Raw genomic sequence first — 19,197 nt, 5'->3', positions numbered from 1 at the left:
ATTATGTACTTGTTGTGAATCAGCTGTTGGTTTGCGATGAGTTTTGAAACAGCAAGAGCAAGAAAACCCCATGGAATTGCTGACTTTGAATGAGTGACATTTACCCCTGCATACTCCAAATGAAAACTTAAATATGGAAAGCATATTTATTAACAAACTACTGTTCTCTGACAATACTAACCAATTACATTGACATTTAGAAAAGAGCTTACCTGCAGAAAGAAAACAGATTACCTTTGAAGCGCCGACTTTTATGAAAACGTACTCGGCAAATGAAAAAAATACCAGTCTCAATCTTGCAGTACAATTATTTGATGTTGCTGCCACAATAAGAAATGGGCATTCATTTGGTTCTCCAAAGCTGTCCTTTAGTGGTGACTTAAATAGCGCATGCACCCTTCATCAAAGAAAGCTGACTACAATCTTTCAATAACAGCAAAGAACTTTTCTTCAAAGGAAGTCAGTACCAAACTTAAATAAAACTGATGGAATCTGATGGATTTTTGCATTTTTTAATGTGACTGGAACACCTTAACTGTGCTGTGAAAGTTTCCTTTTTATGGGGAAAAAATGTATGCTTATGAACGCTACCAATGGCAGCTTAAAACGCAAACTAACCTTTACTGACTTGGAACATACTTTAAAGTAAATGTGTTTAGTCATTAGTTACATGATTGTGTAATGCTTTTCCACTGAGTTCAGACCAATATGACCTGTTACAAAATTAATGAATATTTTAAAGATGTGTGTGTGTGTGCATACTTTTAATGGAATCACTTGTATTGTGGATTCAATGTATATGATGAGGTTCGCAGGTGAGTACACGGTGTTGATACTCTATTCATGCTATACATTAGACATTTATATATAAACAGGATTTACATTTATATACCAATTCATGGCTCTCTAAATAAAATAGACTATTCTATTATGTCTTCTCTGTTTTCACTACAGGTGTATTTCTCATTTAATATGCATCAATTTAAGATGGTAACTGTGCTGAAGAAGCATGTATTTTACCGCTCGTATTTATTACCCACACCCTCCCCACACACAATTTTTTGGGGGGTACATTTTCTTCAGCTAACTGACTTGGTTGCATATAACACGGTTCAGTATATAACGCAGTCGGGTTTTATGGCTCCCACCTACCGTGTTATAGCGGGATCACACTAACATGGTAGCCTTTGATGGAATAGAGGTCAAATTTGAATTCTTGTACATCATGAGGAAAAGACAGACAGTTGTGGAACTCAATGAGAAGATGTTGCCTTTGCAGCTGACTAGATTCCACCTTCCCTCATACACTTTGAATGTTGATGGCTTTACAGCTGACAAGACTCCACCTTCCCTCATATACTTTGAATGTTGATGGCTTTACAGCTGACAAGACTTCGCCTTCCCTCATATACTTTGAATGTTGATGGCTTTACAGCTGACAAGACTCCACCTTCCTTCATATACTTTGAATGTTGATGGCTTTACAGCTGACAAGACTCCACCTTCCCTCATATATTTTGAATGTTGATGGTTTTACAGCTAACAAGACTCCACCTTCCCTCAGCGTTCAGCATTAAGAGGTTAGTGTTAGGACTGGTCGGCCTGGTGTCAGGATAATGTGACTGGGTGGGACATCATGCTACATGTCTGTGGCATGATGCCCCAGTGCTAGACATCACTACAAACTGCCACATTGCAGACATCGTAGCGATATGACTGAAAAATTGATAAAGCTACGTTAAAAATCAAAATCACATCACATCACATATACTTTGAATGTTGATGCCTTTACAGCTGACAAGACTCCACCTTCCCACATTTTAAATGTTGACGGCTTTACAACTGACAAGACTCCACCTTCCCTCATATATTTTGAATGTTGATGGTTTTACAGCTAACAAGACTCTACATTCCCTCATATACTTTGAATGTTGATGGCTTTACAGCTGACAAGACTCCACCTTCCCAAATTTTAAATGTTGATGGCTTTACAGCTGACAAGACTCCACCTTCCCTCATATACTTTGAATGTTGATGGCTTTACAGCTGACAAGACTCCACCTTCCCTCATATACTTTGAATGTTGATGGCTTTACAGCTGACAAGACTCCACCTTCCCTCATATACTTTGAATGTTGATGGCTTTACAGCTGACAAGACTCCACCTACCTTCATATACTTTGAATGTTGATGGTTTTACAGCTGACAAGACTCCACCTTCCCTCATATACTTTGAATGTTGATGGCTTGTTTACTAACAAACATCTCTCCACAATTAAACATTTATATTCTTCATTTCTTGCAAGGCTCATTTGACAAGAGCCATTGAACATGAAGGATATGTCAGTCCAGATAAGAATGGAACATGCCATCATGGTTGTTTAATAAGATTTGGCTTGGATGGAATTTCCTGTTCAAATTAATCACAGAACTGATTAGATCATTGATCCAGGACCTGTTCAATCTGAGAGGGATTATTCGACCCAGTTCGTAGTTCTTATGCCTGAACTTCAGTATTAGCTTCAGTACCAAGGCCATGGCTGGGGAGGCAAAGGCCCACATGCTTTCCCAACTGCCAAAGAGATGAAAGTGTTCAGTATATAATCCCATCTAATGTGGCAAAAAGATTGATCATCTAATGCACACACAATGTGCAAATCCAACAAAATAGTGATTGACTGTTGGACTATTTGGCATGAGTAATATGACCCTTTTCTTGACAGGGAGTTAAACAGGCAACTCAGTTAGCCAAGAATGTGTCTGCTTTGTACATTGATATTGTGTTGGAATAATCCATGCTGAAACTGTGAAACCAGAATGCACAGATCAAGTGATTTGTACCCCTCCAGTCTGAGGTAGGTCAGCATTAGCAACTTGAATGACATACTTAGGGCAACTTTTCCACAGATTTGGTCCTTCCATTGGAAATCCTGTCATAAGCCAACAGCACTTGTGCTGCTGACACAGGAATAATAGTAGCTCATTTGTGATCCTGACTTTTTGATTGAGTCAACGGGAAAAGGGGCACAATTGAGCTAGCAAAGTCATCTTTAAGGGGGAATGCATGAAAAGACTACCTAGCTGAATTAGATGCATTGCCACATTTAATATTCCAAGGAGTTCCAAACATCTTTTTCCCTGTAATCCATTACCTGTTGGAAATTAACCCTATCAGTTTGACGGCCCATACCAAACAATCATGGAGGAGTCACATGAGATAAAAACTCCATACCCAAATTGATAGATTGTTGAAATGTATGGAGGTCAGACTTTTCCCATTTCACTTGAAAATCAAGATGACTCAAAAGAGATAGGAGATCATTCCTGCCCCATATGGAGAATGTCATCCAATATGCAGCTGTCATGGAAGGGGATGATGAAAGAGGAGGTGTGGGGATGGATCAATGAAATGTGAAGCTCCTCTGAAGCAATTTTAATTGCCCACTCATTCAGTAACAATACAGCAACACATGGATAAATTAAATGCAGAAGACTTGTGTCCACCAGAAGACTTTCTATGGGCAGGCTGGGTGGTGAGTCATCGCTGTGGAACATAATCGCGTTTCATGACTCTTCTGAAAAGCCGCTACCTTATCTGAGTGAATTGTTGCCTTCTGACATTTGATTTGGATCGAGACTGGTTCTGTGACTGGGCAGTCAAACATCCTTTCTACCCCTATCATCTCTCCTTTGAGGTTGAGATTGATTGGGCTTATACATATGTGTTGCTGAACATCCAATAGAAGGGCCAGTTCAGATTCTGCCTGCTTCACCTCCTCTATTTTGCCTCCTTCTCAATTTCAAGGCATTATGCAGCTTAAGTGATGTGGAATGTAGATGTACATATCATTGTACCAATTCCAAATGTGCAGAGGCAGTCAGTGCATACACCATGGAATGGTCTGCTCTCCTGATGACTAATTTCACAATCCTGGCCATAAACTCCCATTTATGGTTTTTACCTGATATTTCAGTAAGACAGAAAATCACTAACAATGCTCAGTCAAACATCAATGATGTGATTGTATCATATACAAATGATGAATGCTTTTTTGAAATTTATATTTACAGCTACGAAATTCTTGACTAAGGCCATAAGCTCAGGATGAAAGGCATCCGAATGAGTTTTTGCCAGGTCAGTGAAAAGATCCCTAATAACCTTCTTTCTGAGACAAAAGCCGGAGAATTTTTTGATTGCATATCTTGACAGATGATCTGCAATATATTTAACCTTAGAAGACTGCAGAAGAAGACTGAAGGATGGACTCTCCTCCTCTTTGAAGTCTACCCATGCATTGAAATTTACAGACCATAGTAGCATAGGGATGGAGGTGATACTGAAACCTGCAAGACCCATTACATTTCTTCCACAGTACTGAAGCTTTAAAATTGATCACAGTTCTGTCTGCTGTCAGATCTGAATACCTTAAATCTTTAGGTTTACTCTCAAACTCACTGTGTTGGTTATGTTTTGAACATGGAAGGTGAAAATAGTGTTAACCTTGTCCATGTGACTCCTAACTATACCAGGATTGCAATTAAACATGAAGTAGTAGGCAGTACTTTGTTATCTAATTATTTATCCTGTAACAAAATGACTTATCAAGCAGCAGGAGTTCTTACTTTACCCAAGGTAACCTATTATATCGCCTTTGCTCATTCATGTGGAGAAAAGGGTCTGCAATAATACGGTGTGGAAATGGCATGGAAATGTACGTGAAGTCCACTGATCCATACTTTATATATGCTGTTCAAAAAATACTATTTCATGAATACATGCTCATATTCATCATAAAATGTGAAAGCACTTGCTAGAAAATTGTTCAGACTTACTGAAAACAGTAACTGCTCCTGACTTTCATTTTCATGTAAACATTTGCAATTTTGACTTCTATGCTCATCAGAAGAAAGGGGCTTGAAATGCCCTTTTTGACCAGCAAAATTCAATCTATTTCAGATTTTGTGTATTGCAAATCTTGGTAGCAAACATTTTCAAAACAATTTTTTTTCACCAATAGATAAACTATAAAACAGGAAGCAAATTGTCAACTTCCTATTGTATATGCTGAGCCCTATAATGTGCACTTGAATCCATCCATCCAATGTATATGTATGTGCTGCTAAATTTGTTATTAGATCTGTCTCTTGTGCTGTTGGTTGCAGGACCGTCAATGTGGGGATGGTGGGCATTAAGGTTTGATGAACACATTTCAAGTCTTTTCATTATTTTTTAATTGTAAATCTATCACCGGTTAGCCATCTCTCAGTCAATAACTGATACATGTTAGCAGGCAGAAACTCAGTCAATAATTGATACATGTTAGCAGGCAGAACCCATATACTGCATATCATTTGCTACATTGATTTGGCACAAAAAGAACATTATGTTCTTCAGTACTCATTTTAGCTAATATGCTAAGTAGATATTTATAAAAACCTACAGGTATTTTACTTTTGAACTATACATTTTTCATCTATTCACATTGGCATACCAGTTCATTGTCAGTAATACAAACGTTATTTCATTTTTCAAATCAGCTTTGAGCATATTTTCAATAGTTAGAAATTACAGTACTATCTGTAACAATCCCTAAATACAATGATTTTCACCCTGGAAAGAACTTATCCTGAATGCGTTCAGAGACATTTCACATACCTACACTGATGATATTATTTTGACAAAGAGGAAACAGAATTATGACCATAATAATGTTCCACAGAATGACTAGCTATGGCAATTTGCATTAATCATTTAAACATAGATGGAGAAAATCAACAGCTGTCCATGCATGCTGGTCGCATCTTAATTGGGAATTCAGTTGATATGAAATGTTTCTCTACTAGAATTGTCACCTTGTACACACAACATGAAAACATGCAAAGTATGAATGTCTCTTCAATTAAACCATAACATCATAGAAAAGTATGCATGGCTGTTTAGTGCTACATTAAGCAAATGTAAGATCCATTTTTGGGACTAATTTGTATGAAAAAGGAAAATTTTATGATTGATCGGACATGCGTGGTGGTAAAATCCAAGACATAAAGCCCAGTTCTCCATGTGAAGCTGACAATCAAAGCATTATTGCAAAGCAAGTAACCTACATTGCTACTATAAAGTTAAAAGGTTGAATGTACGTATTGCAGACTGAATTGTCTTAGCATCCTAACGACTCACCCGTACTATAAAGTAAACCCATCAAGTATTAAAACAAATGAAAATCCTTTAATCAAAACCTTAATGGACACTTTTTTTGTGACAGTGATATTTATCCTAACATGAACGATCTTCTATTCATCAAGATATTTATCCCAAGGTCAAAGGCATAAATAAGTATGCTGCAAAATGAATGATCAGTTTCATTTTGAATCATTGCAGGTAAAATACAATATTCTATCTATGGGGTTGGAGGATTTAAGCAGATGAAAAAACTTTAATTAAAAGTTACAGACATTGTTTATATGACTATAACTTTGACCTTAACGTCAAAAGCGCAAGCGAGTTTCTCGCAGAATGAATTGCCTTCGTTTTATAATGATTCAACCCAAGTAAGAATAAAAACCCATCAAGTGTTTTAGGAAATATAAACAAAAGAAAAAACATAAGCCAAAATCTAACCTTACATTTTCAATGGCTGACTTGATCCTAAAGTCAAAGAGGTTTACAAGAGTGACGTAGAGTTAATTTTTTATGAGTATTGGTAATATCAATCACAAGTTCATTTGGATAACCCAACATGTCGTATATTGAATTGTCTTTGATTTATAACAATTTATCTAAAGTATAAAGGAAATCTATTATGGGAAAAACAAGCAAATTAAAAACTGAAATCAATACCTTAATGCAAATATTCTATAACTGTGACCATGACCCCGAGGTAGATATGGGGTGAGTTAACATGTCATAGAATGAAAGGTGTAAAGTTCATAATGATTCATGACAAGTATGATGTAAATTTATCAAGGTCTTTATGAAAAACTATAACCAACACTTGAACAAACTTTTGACGACATAGTGATGCTCCTGCTTCCCTCCCATAATGATTTCTGGTTTAAAAAATATCTTAATTTTGACTAGAAGCAGGCTGTGTACTTAATGTGTGAGTAGGTAATACACTAAAATATTTCTAATTACAGTGCAATCAACAGCTGAATTCCTAGTTGGCATCCTTATGGTCCAGAATGACATTTGTACCTCAAAAGATGTAATTACTAAGGAAAATGGCAATCTTCACTGAAGTGAAATAAGAAATAAGTCACACATAAGTTTTCCCTAATATACAAAACTTACTTGTCTCTGCATGATGAAGTGGTGTTGACATCTTCATAACAGAATTGTTGTACTTTAACTCTTCTCAGAATGTTAAATTCTTCAGTTAAACTCCGAACACATCCCTGGCTGTCTTTGCCTTCTTCAAAACAAGCCCGACAAACCTAAAAAATAATAAGAAGAAGAACAATAGTACAGTAAACTTATTTACCTAAATATGAAGAAAAAAATAATAATAATAATAACCAGAAAGTGCTCAATTAATGATGTGATAGTTGATAACACAGTGAAGGAGTGCAAGAAGCTAATCCAGTGCAAGCACAAAAAGAGACTAAAGTGGGCATGAGAGCCCTCATCTGACAGACATCTGACTATGCTTTATTAGCAAGATACAAGTTGGCCAAGAAATTGGAGTCAATAGGATACATCATGTTAACATTTCTTCCAGTGCTGATGATCGCAGGATATACAAATATGTTTCATGTCTGCCAGTATGATCTCTGCCAATTGTGGTTGAAATAGGTCCAATGGTTTATGAAAGTTAAAAATAGCAATTGGTAATGGATGCACAATGGACAACAAATAATGAACAATTCTAGCCATGCATTGGAAACTATATTAGAAGCATGACCTGGTGAGTGAAAAACATTTGTACAGTAGCTAAGCAGAAAACAAGCTCAGAAGATACAACATTGTGTGATATTACAAATCCAGACCTACCAAAAGAGGCCAGATGTAGAACTGTTTGAGAACTGCAAACACTCCACTGTATAACAGATCCAGACCTATCACAAGAGCAATGGTGGCATGAGCTTTTGAGACACCTGGGTGCCTTTCTACTTTGCCACAGAGAACAGTGTTTACATTAATTGCCAACATCCATCCTACCCCATCAAAATATAAATTTTTTGAAGATTATGTTTTATTCAAATTTAAAGTATTTAAATATTTGAGTATTTGTTAACAAAAATTTTATATTATAAAAAAGGTATGAGTTTTACATGATTTTGTGTAACTTTCTCTTTCTTATCTTTCATTTAAATGATTTGGTATGGACTTCAAGGAACAAAACATCAATAATTTGATGAAGCCCTGTTGGTTTAAACTCTTGGACACATTTATGTACAGCAAATTTAATTCTTTCTTCTTTTCTAAAATGTATGTATTTCTTTTGTTTCATTACTGTGGTTCTTGTGTTGTTCTTTGAAGCTCAAGCCAAAATTAGCAAAACTTGTGATACTAGTGTGTACAAAAATAATAATAAGAATAAATATTTAACATCCTAAGCCACAATATGAAACAATCTGATTTATTATTCCATTATAAACACTAACCACATGGGAATCTTAATAGTAAATAAATATAACAATTTAATTTATTATTTCATTATAAACACTAACCACATGGGAATCCTAATAGTAAATAAATATAACAATTTGATTTCCATTATAAACACTAACCACATGGGAATCTTAATAGTAAATAAATATAACAATTTAATTTATTATTCCATTATAAACACTAACCACATGGGAACCCTAATAGTAAATAAATATAACAATTTGATTTGTTATTCCATTATAAACACTAACCAAATGGGAATCCTAATAGTAAATAAATATAACAATTTAATTTATTATTCCATTATAAACACTAACCACATGGGAATCTTAATAGTAAATAAATATAACAATTTGATTTGTTATTCCATTATAAACACTAACCAAATGGGAATCCTAATAGTAAATAAATATAACAATTTAATTTATTATTCCATTATAAACACTAACCACATGGGAATCTTAATAGTAAATAAATATAACAATTTGATTTATTATTCCATTATAAACACTAACCACATGGGAATCTTAATAGTAAATAAATATAACAATTTGATTTATTATTCCATTATAAACACTAACCACATGGGAATCTTAATAGTAAATAAATATAACAATTTGATTTCCATTATAAACACTAACCACATGGGAATCTTAATAGTAAATAAATATAACAATTTAATTTATTATTCCATTATAAACACTAACCACATGGAAATCTTAATAGTAAATAAATATAACAATTTGATTTATTATTCCATTATAAACACTAACCACATGGGAATCTTAATAGTAAATAAATATAACAATGCTTAAGTCACAAATAGATGCATCTTTACTTTAAAAGTCACACTATCGTGGAACAAAATTACAAATAACAGCAAAATATACTCAAAATAAACAATCAAGACCAGAAATGTGTGTTAACAAGAACTCAAACTATACCCCTAATTTTTAAGTCTTTATCTTGAACTGTGAAAGTGGAGATAAATGACACTACTTATGCAGTAGAATGAAAGAACAGCGAACTTTTTGTACACATGTGGATAATTTCTGTAGAAGTTAGTGCAAAATGAGAAATCAAGTAACCTACAGAATCTATGCTGGACTCAAGTGTTTGGGCAAAGTGACTTTTTTCTACTACCAGATTAGAGTTACTTGGTGGGGAAATTGCTAGAATTAAGTGCATAATACTCACAATTTAAATATTAAAGTAAAAAAAAAATACAGTATGAATGCATAGACACTTCACTCACTTTATCACAGCTATAAATGCATGGACTCTTCACTCACTTTATTAAGGTTATACATGCATGGAATCTTCACTCACTTTATCAAGGCTATAAATGCATGGACTCTTCACTCACTTTATCAAGGCTATAAATGCATGGACTCTTCACTCACTTTATCAAGGCTATAAATGCATGGACTCTTCACTCATTTTATCAAGGCTATAAATGCATGGACTCTTCACTCATTTTATCAAGGCTATAAATGCATGCAGTCTTCACTCACTTTATCAAGGCTATAAATGCATGGACTCTTCATTTTATCAAGGCTATAAATGTATGGACTCTTCACTCATTTTATCAAGGCTATAAATGCATGCAGTCTTCACTCACTTTATCAAGGCTATATATGCATGGACTCTTCACTCACTTTATCAAGGCTATAAATGCATGGACTCTTCACTCATTTTATCAAGGCTATAAATGCATGGACTCTTCACTCATTTTATCAAGGCTATAAATGCATGCAGTCTTCACTCACTTTATCAAGGCTATAAATGCATGGACTCTTCACTCACTTTATCAAGGCTATAAATGCATGGACTCTTCACTCATTTTATCAAGGCTATAAATGCATGGACTCTTCACTCATTTTATCAAGGCTATAAATGCATGCAGTCTTCACTCACTTTATCAAGGCTATAAATGCATGGACTCTTCACTCACTTTATCAAGGCTATAAATGTATGGACTCTTCACTCATTTTATCAAGGCTATAAATGCATGGAGTCTTCACTCACTTCATAAAGGCTATGAATGCATGGAGTTTTCATTCACTTTATCAACCCTAACAAGGCCTCAGTAAGGCAGTCAATATATTTTCACAAGTTGCTCCTATTTTCATTTAGATGTAATGAAATATCATGTACCACAATTATGGACTCAAAATGCATGCCTTTTTGAAACGTTAATTAGCCTTAACTTCTGCAGAAAAAGTAACATCATGTTCAACCAAAAGGTTTGTAAAATGACATTTAGACCTTCTATTTAGTTTCAGAAACTGCATGTATAATGCTTTAGGATGTTATTAATGGTTCCTTGCTAAAGTTCTCAGCTTCTGGTAATCTAGTTATGTTTTCTTAATTTCAAACTGCAGTGGAAATTATTTTTCCTGCCATGAGCAATATTTAAATCGATGCCTAATATACAATAAATGTAACTGTATTATTTCCGGGGGGGGGGGGGGGGGGGGGTTGGGGTTGGGGTTGGCTTTTTGTTTGTTTATTTCAAACATTACCAAGAATCTGCATAGTCGGTTTTACACTATTGTGCTAAGTATTTTAAAAATTTTAATATGCCGATTCTCCCTTCAGCTTCAACTTGTTTTCAATTGTTGAAGGTTACTGAATATAGATACACCTTTCCCTCGATAACTCGCTCCCTGATAACTCGCGAACCCGCTTATAACGTTGGGTTAGGCTTAGATCAAATATTTTAAATCAGAAAATACCCCAAAAATTGATCCCTATTTGTTGAACTTGAAGAAAAGCGCGATCAAAATTGGAAATGGAAACTCTGATGTATCACTCGTTTTATCGTCGAAGCTGGACATTTCAATCAACACTATGAAATATAAAATTTAAAAGTAGGTCGTACAATTGGTTTACATTTTTTTCCAAACGACATTCCTAGTACACTGCAATTAACGATATGTAAGAAAATTTCGATCAATGAAAATGTCTCTTACGCCGAGTGGAGGCAGTACTTTAATAAATAAATACAAATTAAATAATTTTTTAATCAATTGAAATTTGAGTTCAAGTTCTATCTTTTAGTTCATTTTAAGTGCAATCGTCATAATTGCAATGTGTCCTCTCGTAATTAAACGTAAAATGCGCCAATCTACCGTAATAGCTATGTCCGCGAGCGTTTCTCTGAGAGCCTAATTAAGTGCCTACCGTGTTTTTATAACTGACTTGCAGAAGTATTTGTTGTAGTGTTGCACTGAATTACAAGCTGACATCCTTTTTATTATCACGTTGATTATGTCTTTTGAATCAAATAAAGGAGGTGGAATAAATGAAAAGTTAAAGGGCACAAAAATCCTACATACTTAAAATATAGCGGCCCGGTCGTATGTCGGGTGAATTCATTTGATCAATCGAATACTTATAAATGTTATTGTTTATGTAACATAAACTACCTTAAATTAACCAACTCTTTCAAATACTCTTAAGAAAAATAAATAAATAAAAATTGATTTCACAGATGCGGAACATTGTGGGCAAGCGAGTTTCAGAGACTTCTTAAACTGGCACTTAGAGATATATTCAATGATGATAAGAAGTTTCATTATTACTTCCAATGAAATCACGACATCAATATTGTACTAACTGAACAATACAAAAATTGAGTTTCGACGTAGACGATTGTCTCACGAAATAAATGTCGCATGTTTTTGTAAGAAAAAGAATCTTGTTTGGCGGTGTATCAACAGTTAGTCTAGTTCTCTGCTCTATGGACTCCCGATTTGGCAGGATAATATTACACACCACCACGGGAACCAGACTCAACAAGAAACACAAAAAGCAGTGACGTTTACACAGATTTTTCGTGTACACGTGATGGTTGTTGAAACCAGCTGTAACAGTCTTTCATATTATGGGCATTTCGAAAATAAATGTTATTTTAATAGAATAGCGAACAACTTCATTAGAAAAAGTGCGTTATTGAAAATTATTATCGACGTCATTGTAACATGAGGATTGAATCATTAAACAGCCCAGTTCCCCAACGCCCCCGTGAAAGCGATTGTTTTCTTCTTCAATTTTTAGAGGTCCCTCTGTAACTTGCGCCTCGTTTATAGTGAGGTCTATGTTTGTGAACCCCGTTGTGTGCGAGTTATCGAGGGAGAAATGTAATGCTATAGTATAAGCATAAAAGCGTGATCATGCAGATGCTTTGCATTAAAAGCATGGGCAGATATAAACATCTGAATTACTCCTAGTTTCTTTACAAACTTCAGTGAATGTAATACAACAACTTGAATCCTGGCCAATATACATCAATCAATGTAATACAACTACTTGAATCCTGGCCAATATACATCAATGAATATAATACAACCACTTGAATCCTGGCCAATACACATCAATGAATGTAATACAATGACTTTAATTCGGGTGAAAATACATAAATTTAATGTAATACAACAACTTGAATCCTGGCCAGTATACATCAATGAATGTAACACAATGGCTTGAATCCTGGCCAAAACACATAATGAATGTAATATAATGACTTGAATCCTGGTCAATATAGTCATAATGAATGTAATACAACAACTTGAATCCTGGCCAATATACATAATGAATGTAATACAACAACTTGAATCCTGGCCAATGTACATAATGAATGTAATACAACAACTTGTATCGTGGTCAATGTACATAATGAATGTAATACAACAACTTGAATCCTCGCCAATATACATAATGAATGTAATACAACAACTTGAATCCTGGCCAATGTACATAATGAATGTAATACAACAACTTGAATCCTGGCCAATATACATAATGAATGTAATACAATGACTTGAATCCTGGCCATTACCACTCTGTATATTATCTTTACCTTATAAGGCTTTCCTTCTGGATCAGGATGAGCAAAGACATTTAATTTCCTCTGATACTTCAGACATGTGCTGCAGAAAACTTCACCACATCTGAAAGAAAAAGCTAACAGTTTCATATTGCAGAGTGGTCCATCTACAATGGAAGGTCTACCTCAACACAGATTTTGATAATTCTCTGAATGAAGGAATTATTCCAAAAAAAGAACAAGATATAAATGTCATACAAGACCATGATATGTATGTTCCTCACATGTTGCACCCTTTTAGAATATATCATTACCTGTTTTGACTCTCGGGTTAACTGAACTTTCAAACTGGAACATCCCTCAACCATTAGCGTAAAGTTGAAAACTAAATGTGCTTTGTAGCTACTGGAATAATTTAAATGTTGATGTGCTTGTTGATTCATCTCCAGCAGAAAGTTCTACAAACAGTAATCCAATAAATCAACCCCACAAATCTGTGTTGATACTGATGGACCTCACCCGAAAATTAATATCATCACGGGTGAAGGGCTGATTTATCGGCCTATACAAACAGTAATTAATGTTCCAATTCTGACTTTATCTCCTTCCACTGCCATATTGTGCCATTTGGTGTCATGTGAACAACGGTTGTTCTAAATGTCGTTCTCAATAGCAACGAATTAGAACTGAGGTAAACTTATTGACCCTTATGACATCCTGTCTGTGCATTAGTACACAATAATGCTGACTGGACACCAGCATCTCAAAACATAACATTGAAATGCAATTAAACAAAAAACTCGAATGAAGAATCAGACTGTGTATGACAGCTTAGATACCGTATTCCATGTTACTATCTATATACACAATAATAATTACTAGTTTCAGTGTACTAAAAAATTATATGTAAATAAATAATTATCATTTGGCGGTACTGACAGTGTACGAAAAATAAAGGGATCGTACCTGAACAAGTTCTACGAAATACACGCTACTCGACAACCTAACGGTACAAAACGTACAAAGTAAACGTATATTTTCTCTCTCATTTTGCTCTCAACTCAAGAATGTAATTACAATAAAAATAAAATTACTCATGTAAACAAAATCTAGCTAAAGATATTCTGTACAACTTTCAGGTATGAATAAAACAAAACTAAATGAAATCATTTACCATGAGTTACCAAAAGTACAGATATACAAAACAAAAGGATACAGACTCATACGGTCCAAAGATTAACGTATACAGACTTAAAGAGAGGATTTTAAACTGACTACTGCAGCTTGTTTAGGTATCAGTCATCTATAAATACAATCGGATAGATGATTAATTAACCAATTATGTACCTCTTCCTGGTATATTTGCTGCAACAATCTCGAACAAAATGACACATCTTAATTTTCCTTTAATATTCAAAACCTGTTTTAAGCAATTACCTTCTACAATGGTGATGCCTTTTAATTAATGAGAATTTCTGTTGGCAGGTATCAGTCAAGCAGTTGTGTCGGGAGTGACTTTCCTTCCAGTGTTTCTTTGTTATGCCTGTAAATGCAGAAAGGCATAAATATCGATGAGCATAATCACGCAATTATTGATAGCTTGAGTTTGCAAGCAGTTAGAAATCATCAGAGGTTTCAAATATTCCCATATTTTTCATGACCATGAAAGTCACTCCATGGAAAATGACCTTACCAATACTCCACCCACCTGTTAATACAAATAAGATCTGACAGACTGCGGATAAGACCAAATTAAACGTACAATCATTAGTCACTTAGACAACTAACCATATTTCAGTTGCTGTTGTTGTAGGGTTTAACGCTATATTTAATAAAGATTCCTTTACCTTCCAGAGAATTATTGGGGGTCATTTCAGGACCTTAAATTCGTGCCGTAATAGTATCCACAAAATCCGTGCAAACTATAAACCATCGAAAAACACTAAATTCACCGTACAAATTGTTTTGAATGCATTTTATTTAAACATTTATTTCCTCAATTTAACAGAAAAATGGATAGCTAAACAGTTGAGGAACCCTGAATTCATTGACGTACAATACATACATACGTAAAGTGCACAATACCTGTAAATACGTTTATCGACTAAGAGACAAGAACAATGAGAGAGATAGAAAAGAAAGCTAAGAGGTATGTAATACAGAAAATTTCAGACTTGGTGTATTCCTGTTTTGTATAAGTCCCTGTCACTTCATGTCCTGGCTTCCAAAGAAACTTGAATATTTGCCAGTTGTTGATAATATACAACCTCTGTATATAACCACTATCTATCTATCTATATATCTATCTATCTATATATCTGTCTCTGTGTGTGTGTGTGCGTGCGCGCGCGCGTGTGTGTGCAATATAATCATGGGAAGTATACAGGTGACATACTGGAAACCATACAACTGTCGTTTTTCCCCCATCTATTATGCAATATTGTTCATATATTTTCTTTTTCTTTTTCAGAAAGACTATTGATGTACTTGTTGAAGTTTTAGAAGAAGGGAAACTGTTCTTCAGCTCTCATTCTGTACATTGTAGGAGGAAACCCTATATACTTCAATTTTCGTTTCGTTATTTAATATTTCATTTCGTTAAAATTTATGTTCTGATTTTAAATGTTTGGCGGGCTTTGTAGTGACATCTAAAGTCTTAGTGTTGCGTCACGTGATTATGCCTGGATATATATACACGGGCAAACTGTGCCTGCTATGGTGGTGTGTTAGGACGCGGTATAGTGTGAAGGCATCTCCTGAAGTGTGCGTAGCAGTATAACCACCCCGCAAGAGCAAGCATACTTGGTCGTATTTTGATGGACAGTATAGAGCCAGGCCAGGGAATCGAAAAAGAGTATGGACAAGGTCTTTATCCGACCAAAAGCCCGGTGCTACAAGGCTCGTCCAAGAAACTCAGCAGTCTTGTGGTGATACACTTCTTTCATCATTTTGCAGTGTCATTTCTCTCTTTCGATTTCAATCGGATTACGACGCGACTCTGCGACCAAGTGTGCAACCAGAGGAAGAACAGTCGGCAACTCTGCGACCCAAGTCGGCGACGGAGACCAAGTCGGCGACAAAAAACCAAGAATAAGACGGTATCACGTTGAGTTAGAAATCTGTCACACTCTGGAGTGCCAGTCATCAGACAGATTCAGCGAGGTATCACTCAAATACAAGATCTATCCTAAACAACCCGAGATAGCGAGACTCGGGTTAGCGTAGCCAAGGAAGTATTCCGCTACAAAATGGTAGCAACAGTGGGTTATGTCGAGGAGTAGAAGACAAAATCAAGATGGCTTACGGAGGGTCACAATTAGGCGACTGGATGCTTACCCCCGAAATAGAGGTAACGACAGCAATTCCTTTCGAAGACGAGTTTTGGCGCTTACCGAAGGAATGCGATGATTTGGAGAAATGACTAACTGCAAGGAAGTGGACTATGGCTGTGAGTGCGGACATGACCAGGTAGGCAGGTCGAGAGAAAGACTCGCATCCAGACGACATATTCACTTTAGTTGACAGGCGATGTCGACACCCTCAGAGTCGCCGAAGATCAAGAAGATAGCCGATACCACAGCGACTAGAGATGCAGCTCTCAAAGACATAGAAATCTGAGAGAAAGGGAACGGTTGCAGAAGGAAGCGATGAGGCGACTGATCTTCCGCGGAGAACCTTGAAGAGGCCGGTCGTTACACTGATGTCGTACGACGGGATGACACCCTTGTTGGATATTCGATTCGATGTGTGCTCAACCCTAAATTCTTGGACATAGGAAGAAAGGAAACTGTATTTAGGTGTCACACTGAGAACTCGAGCACAACGATTGTTGGCAGTGCCTGAGAAGGCGTCGTACGCTGCATTAGTTGTTGCTCTGAAACAGAGATTCTCAGCCCCGAAACAGACCGAGTTGTACAGAGTTCAGCTAAGGAGTAGGATTCGCAGGAATGTAGAATCCATACCAGAGCTTACGCTGAATATACGGCGGCTTGCGACTTTAGCTTACACAGAGGCGAGTTTTTGTTTGGTTGATACACTAGCTGAAGAACAATTCATTTATGCCATGGGCGATTCCGACATGCGCTTAAAGGTACAACATGAGAGACCCGCTACGATTAACGATGCGGTACAGATAGCTGTCGAGTTAGAAGCGTTTTCTAGAGATGAGCTACAATGACATGGGGGGAAAAGGCATGTCCATGACTTGTCAGCAGAGGGATAAGAGCAAGGGACAGCGATCGGAGAACTGAGAGAGCAAATGATGGAGCTGACGAGATTGGTCGCTGACTTAGGATTGAAGTACCGAGTACCAAGCAATCGAGACAACCCCCAGAGCGAGGCAGAAACAGAAACTATGACGAACTTGTTTGTTACAGGTGCGGTCAGCTCGAACATTTCAAGAAAGACTGCCCTGTGAAGAGGTCATGTTACAATGGTTCGCAACGGACCCCACAGTTGCCTGGTCGCATGAGATGCGACAGGAACGAAAGGCAAAGGCTCAAGAGGAACAAAGTTACTTATCGACTTGGATACCAATCGTTGGATGCAGACGTCTGATTGTATGTAGCTGGTACCATTGAAGGGACTGCTGTTGATGTGATTGATACAGGTGCTACAGTAACTATCCTATCTAGAGACGTCTATAGGATGCTTAAACCTGAGAAAAGACCAAACCTGATTCCTGTGAGAGGGAAAGTCAGTCTCGCAGACGGTAGACCTATGTCGGTTGACGGGAAGGGACTTTTCGAAATAAGCCTGCATGGTGTTCATCGACGGCATAAAATGCTGGTTGCTGACATCTCAGCAGAGGGAATACTGGGATTAGATTTTCTCAGATTTAATTAATGTGTACTCGATGTCAATAAAAGTCGTATTTCCATCGGCAAGGATGATTTGCCTTGTAGGTTTAAAAGACAAGTAAGATGCTCCAGAATAGATGCGCCAGAATAATTGTCGCTGAGACAGTGAACGTCCCAGCGATGCACGAAATGATCGTTCCATGAAAATTTGACAAGCTGTCGTCTTCATGGATTGATAGAGCAGTATTAGTTTGAGATTCAACATCGTTCAGGAAGACTGCATCGTAACTCTGACGCCCTGTCCAGAGACCCATGATGACAATGCGGTTTTCAAGTAGAGACACAGTCTGAAAAGAAAGGAACTAAAGTAAGCAGCGATGATTCAGCGGCAGACAAGGAATGTGGTGTTACGACTGATATTCCATTAGCTGCGATACAGACGTATGTGGTAGTGACGAATTCCCTGGGGCACAGAAAGCCGACCAGGATGTCGCAATTGTGATGAGCTGAGTGTGAAGCAAGAAACGACCACAGTGGGAAGAGGTTGTCAGATATGGCGTGCTGGTGAAAAGCCTCTGGAGTCAGTGGACCAGCTAGAGATAAATAACGTCATACTCTGTCGCAAATGGGATTCGCACGATAGTGGAGAAATTCAGTCAAGCTATTGCTCCACGAGAGACGAGAAATAATATTCTACGCATGGCGCACGATTCGCGAAGTGGAGGACACCTTTGAATCTGAAAAATTCTAGAGAAAATCAGAAAAGTGTATTATTGGGTCGGACTACAGAAAGATGTTTGACTATGGTGCCATATATGTGAGGCCTGTGCGAAGCGAAAGCCACCATGACAGAAATGGTGGATTCCAATTCAGATGACTGCGTCATGGGTTCCGATGGAACGCGCAGTTGTTAACATCTTAGGGCCACTTCTGAAGACCGAAAATGGAAATGTTTA

General features: G+C 36.6%; 1 protein-coding gene across 2 annotated transcripts in view; it reads right to left on the bottom strand.

Annotated features, from left to right (window-relative positions):
• LOC149799294 (uncharacterized) overlaps window positions 1-19,197 on the bottom strand; it is a 152,122-nt gene that overhangs the window by 35,638 nt on the left and 97,287 nt on the right. The window contains exons 3-5 of one of the 2 annotated variants that reach the window (XM_089958599.1): window positions 14,880-14,985; window positions 13,476-13,566; window positions 7,292-7,434 (exon numbers count right to left, since the gene is read on the bottom strand). In XM_089958599.1, the coding sequence (XP_089814725.1) occupies window positions 7,292-7,434; window positions 13,476-13,566; window positions 14,880-14,985 (340 nt within the window). Of the gene's footprint in view, window positions 1-7,291; window positions 7,435-12,233; window positions 12,304-13,475; window positions 13,567-14,879; window positions 14,986-19,197 lie in introns of those variants that run through there. The other variant, XM_089958600.1, reaches the window with a different exon arrangement.

Source organism: Sinohyriopsis cumingii, chromosome 5 (assembly GCF_028554795.1).
Source record: "Sinohyriopsis cumingii isolate HCF-2022 chromosome 5, ASM2855479v2, whole genome shotgun sequence".
Classification (NCBI taxonomy): domain Eukaryota; kingdom Metazoa; phylum Mollusca; class Bivalvia; order Unionida; family Unionidae; genus Sinohyriopsis; species Sinohyriopsis cumingii.
This window is presented reverse-complemented; position numbering and strand designations above follow the sequence as displayed.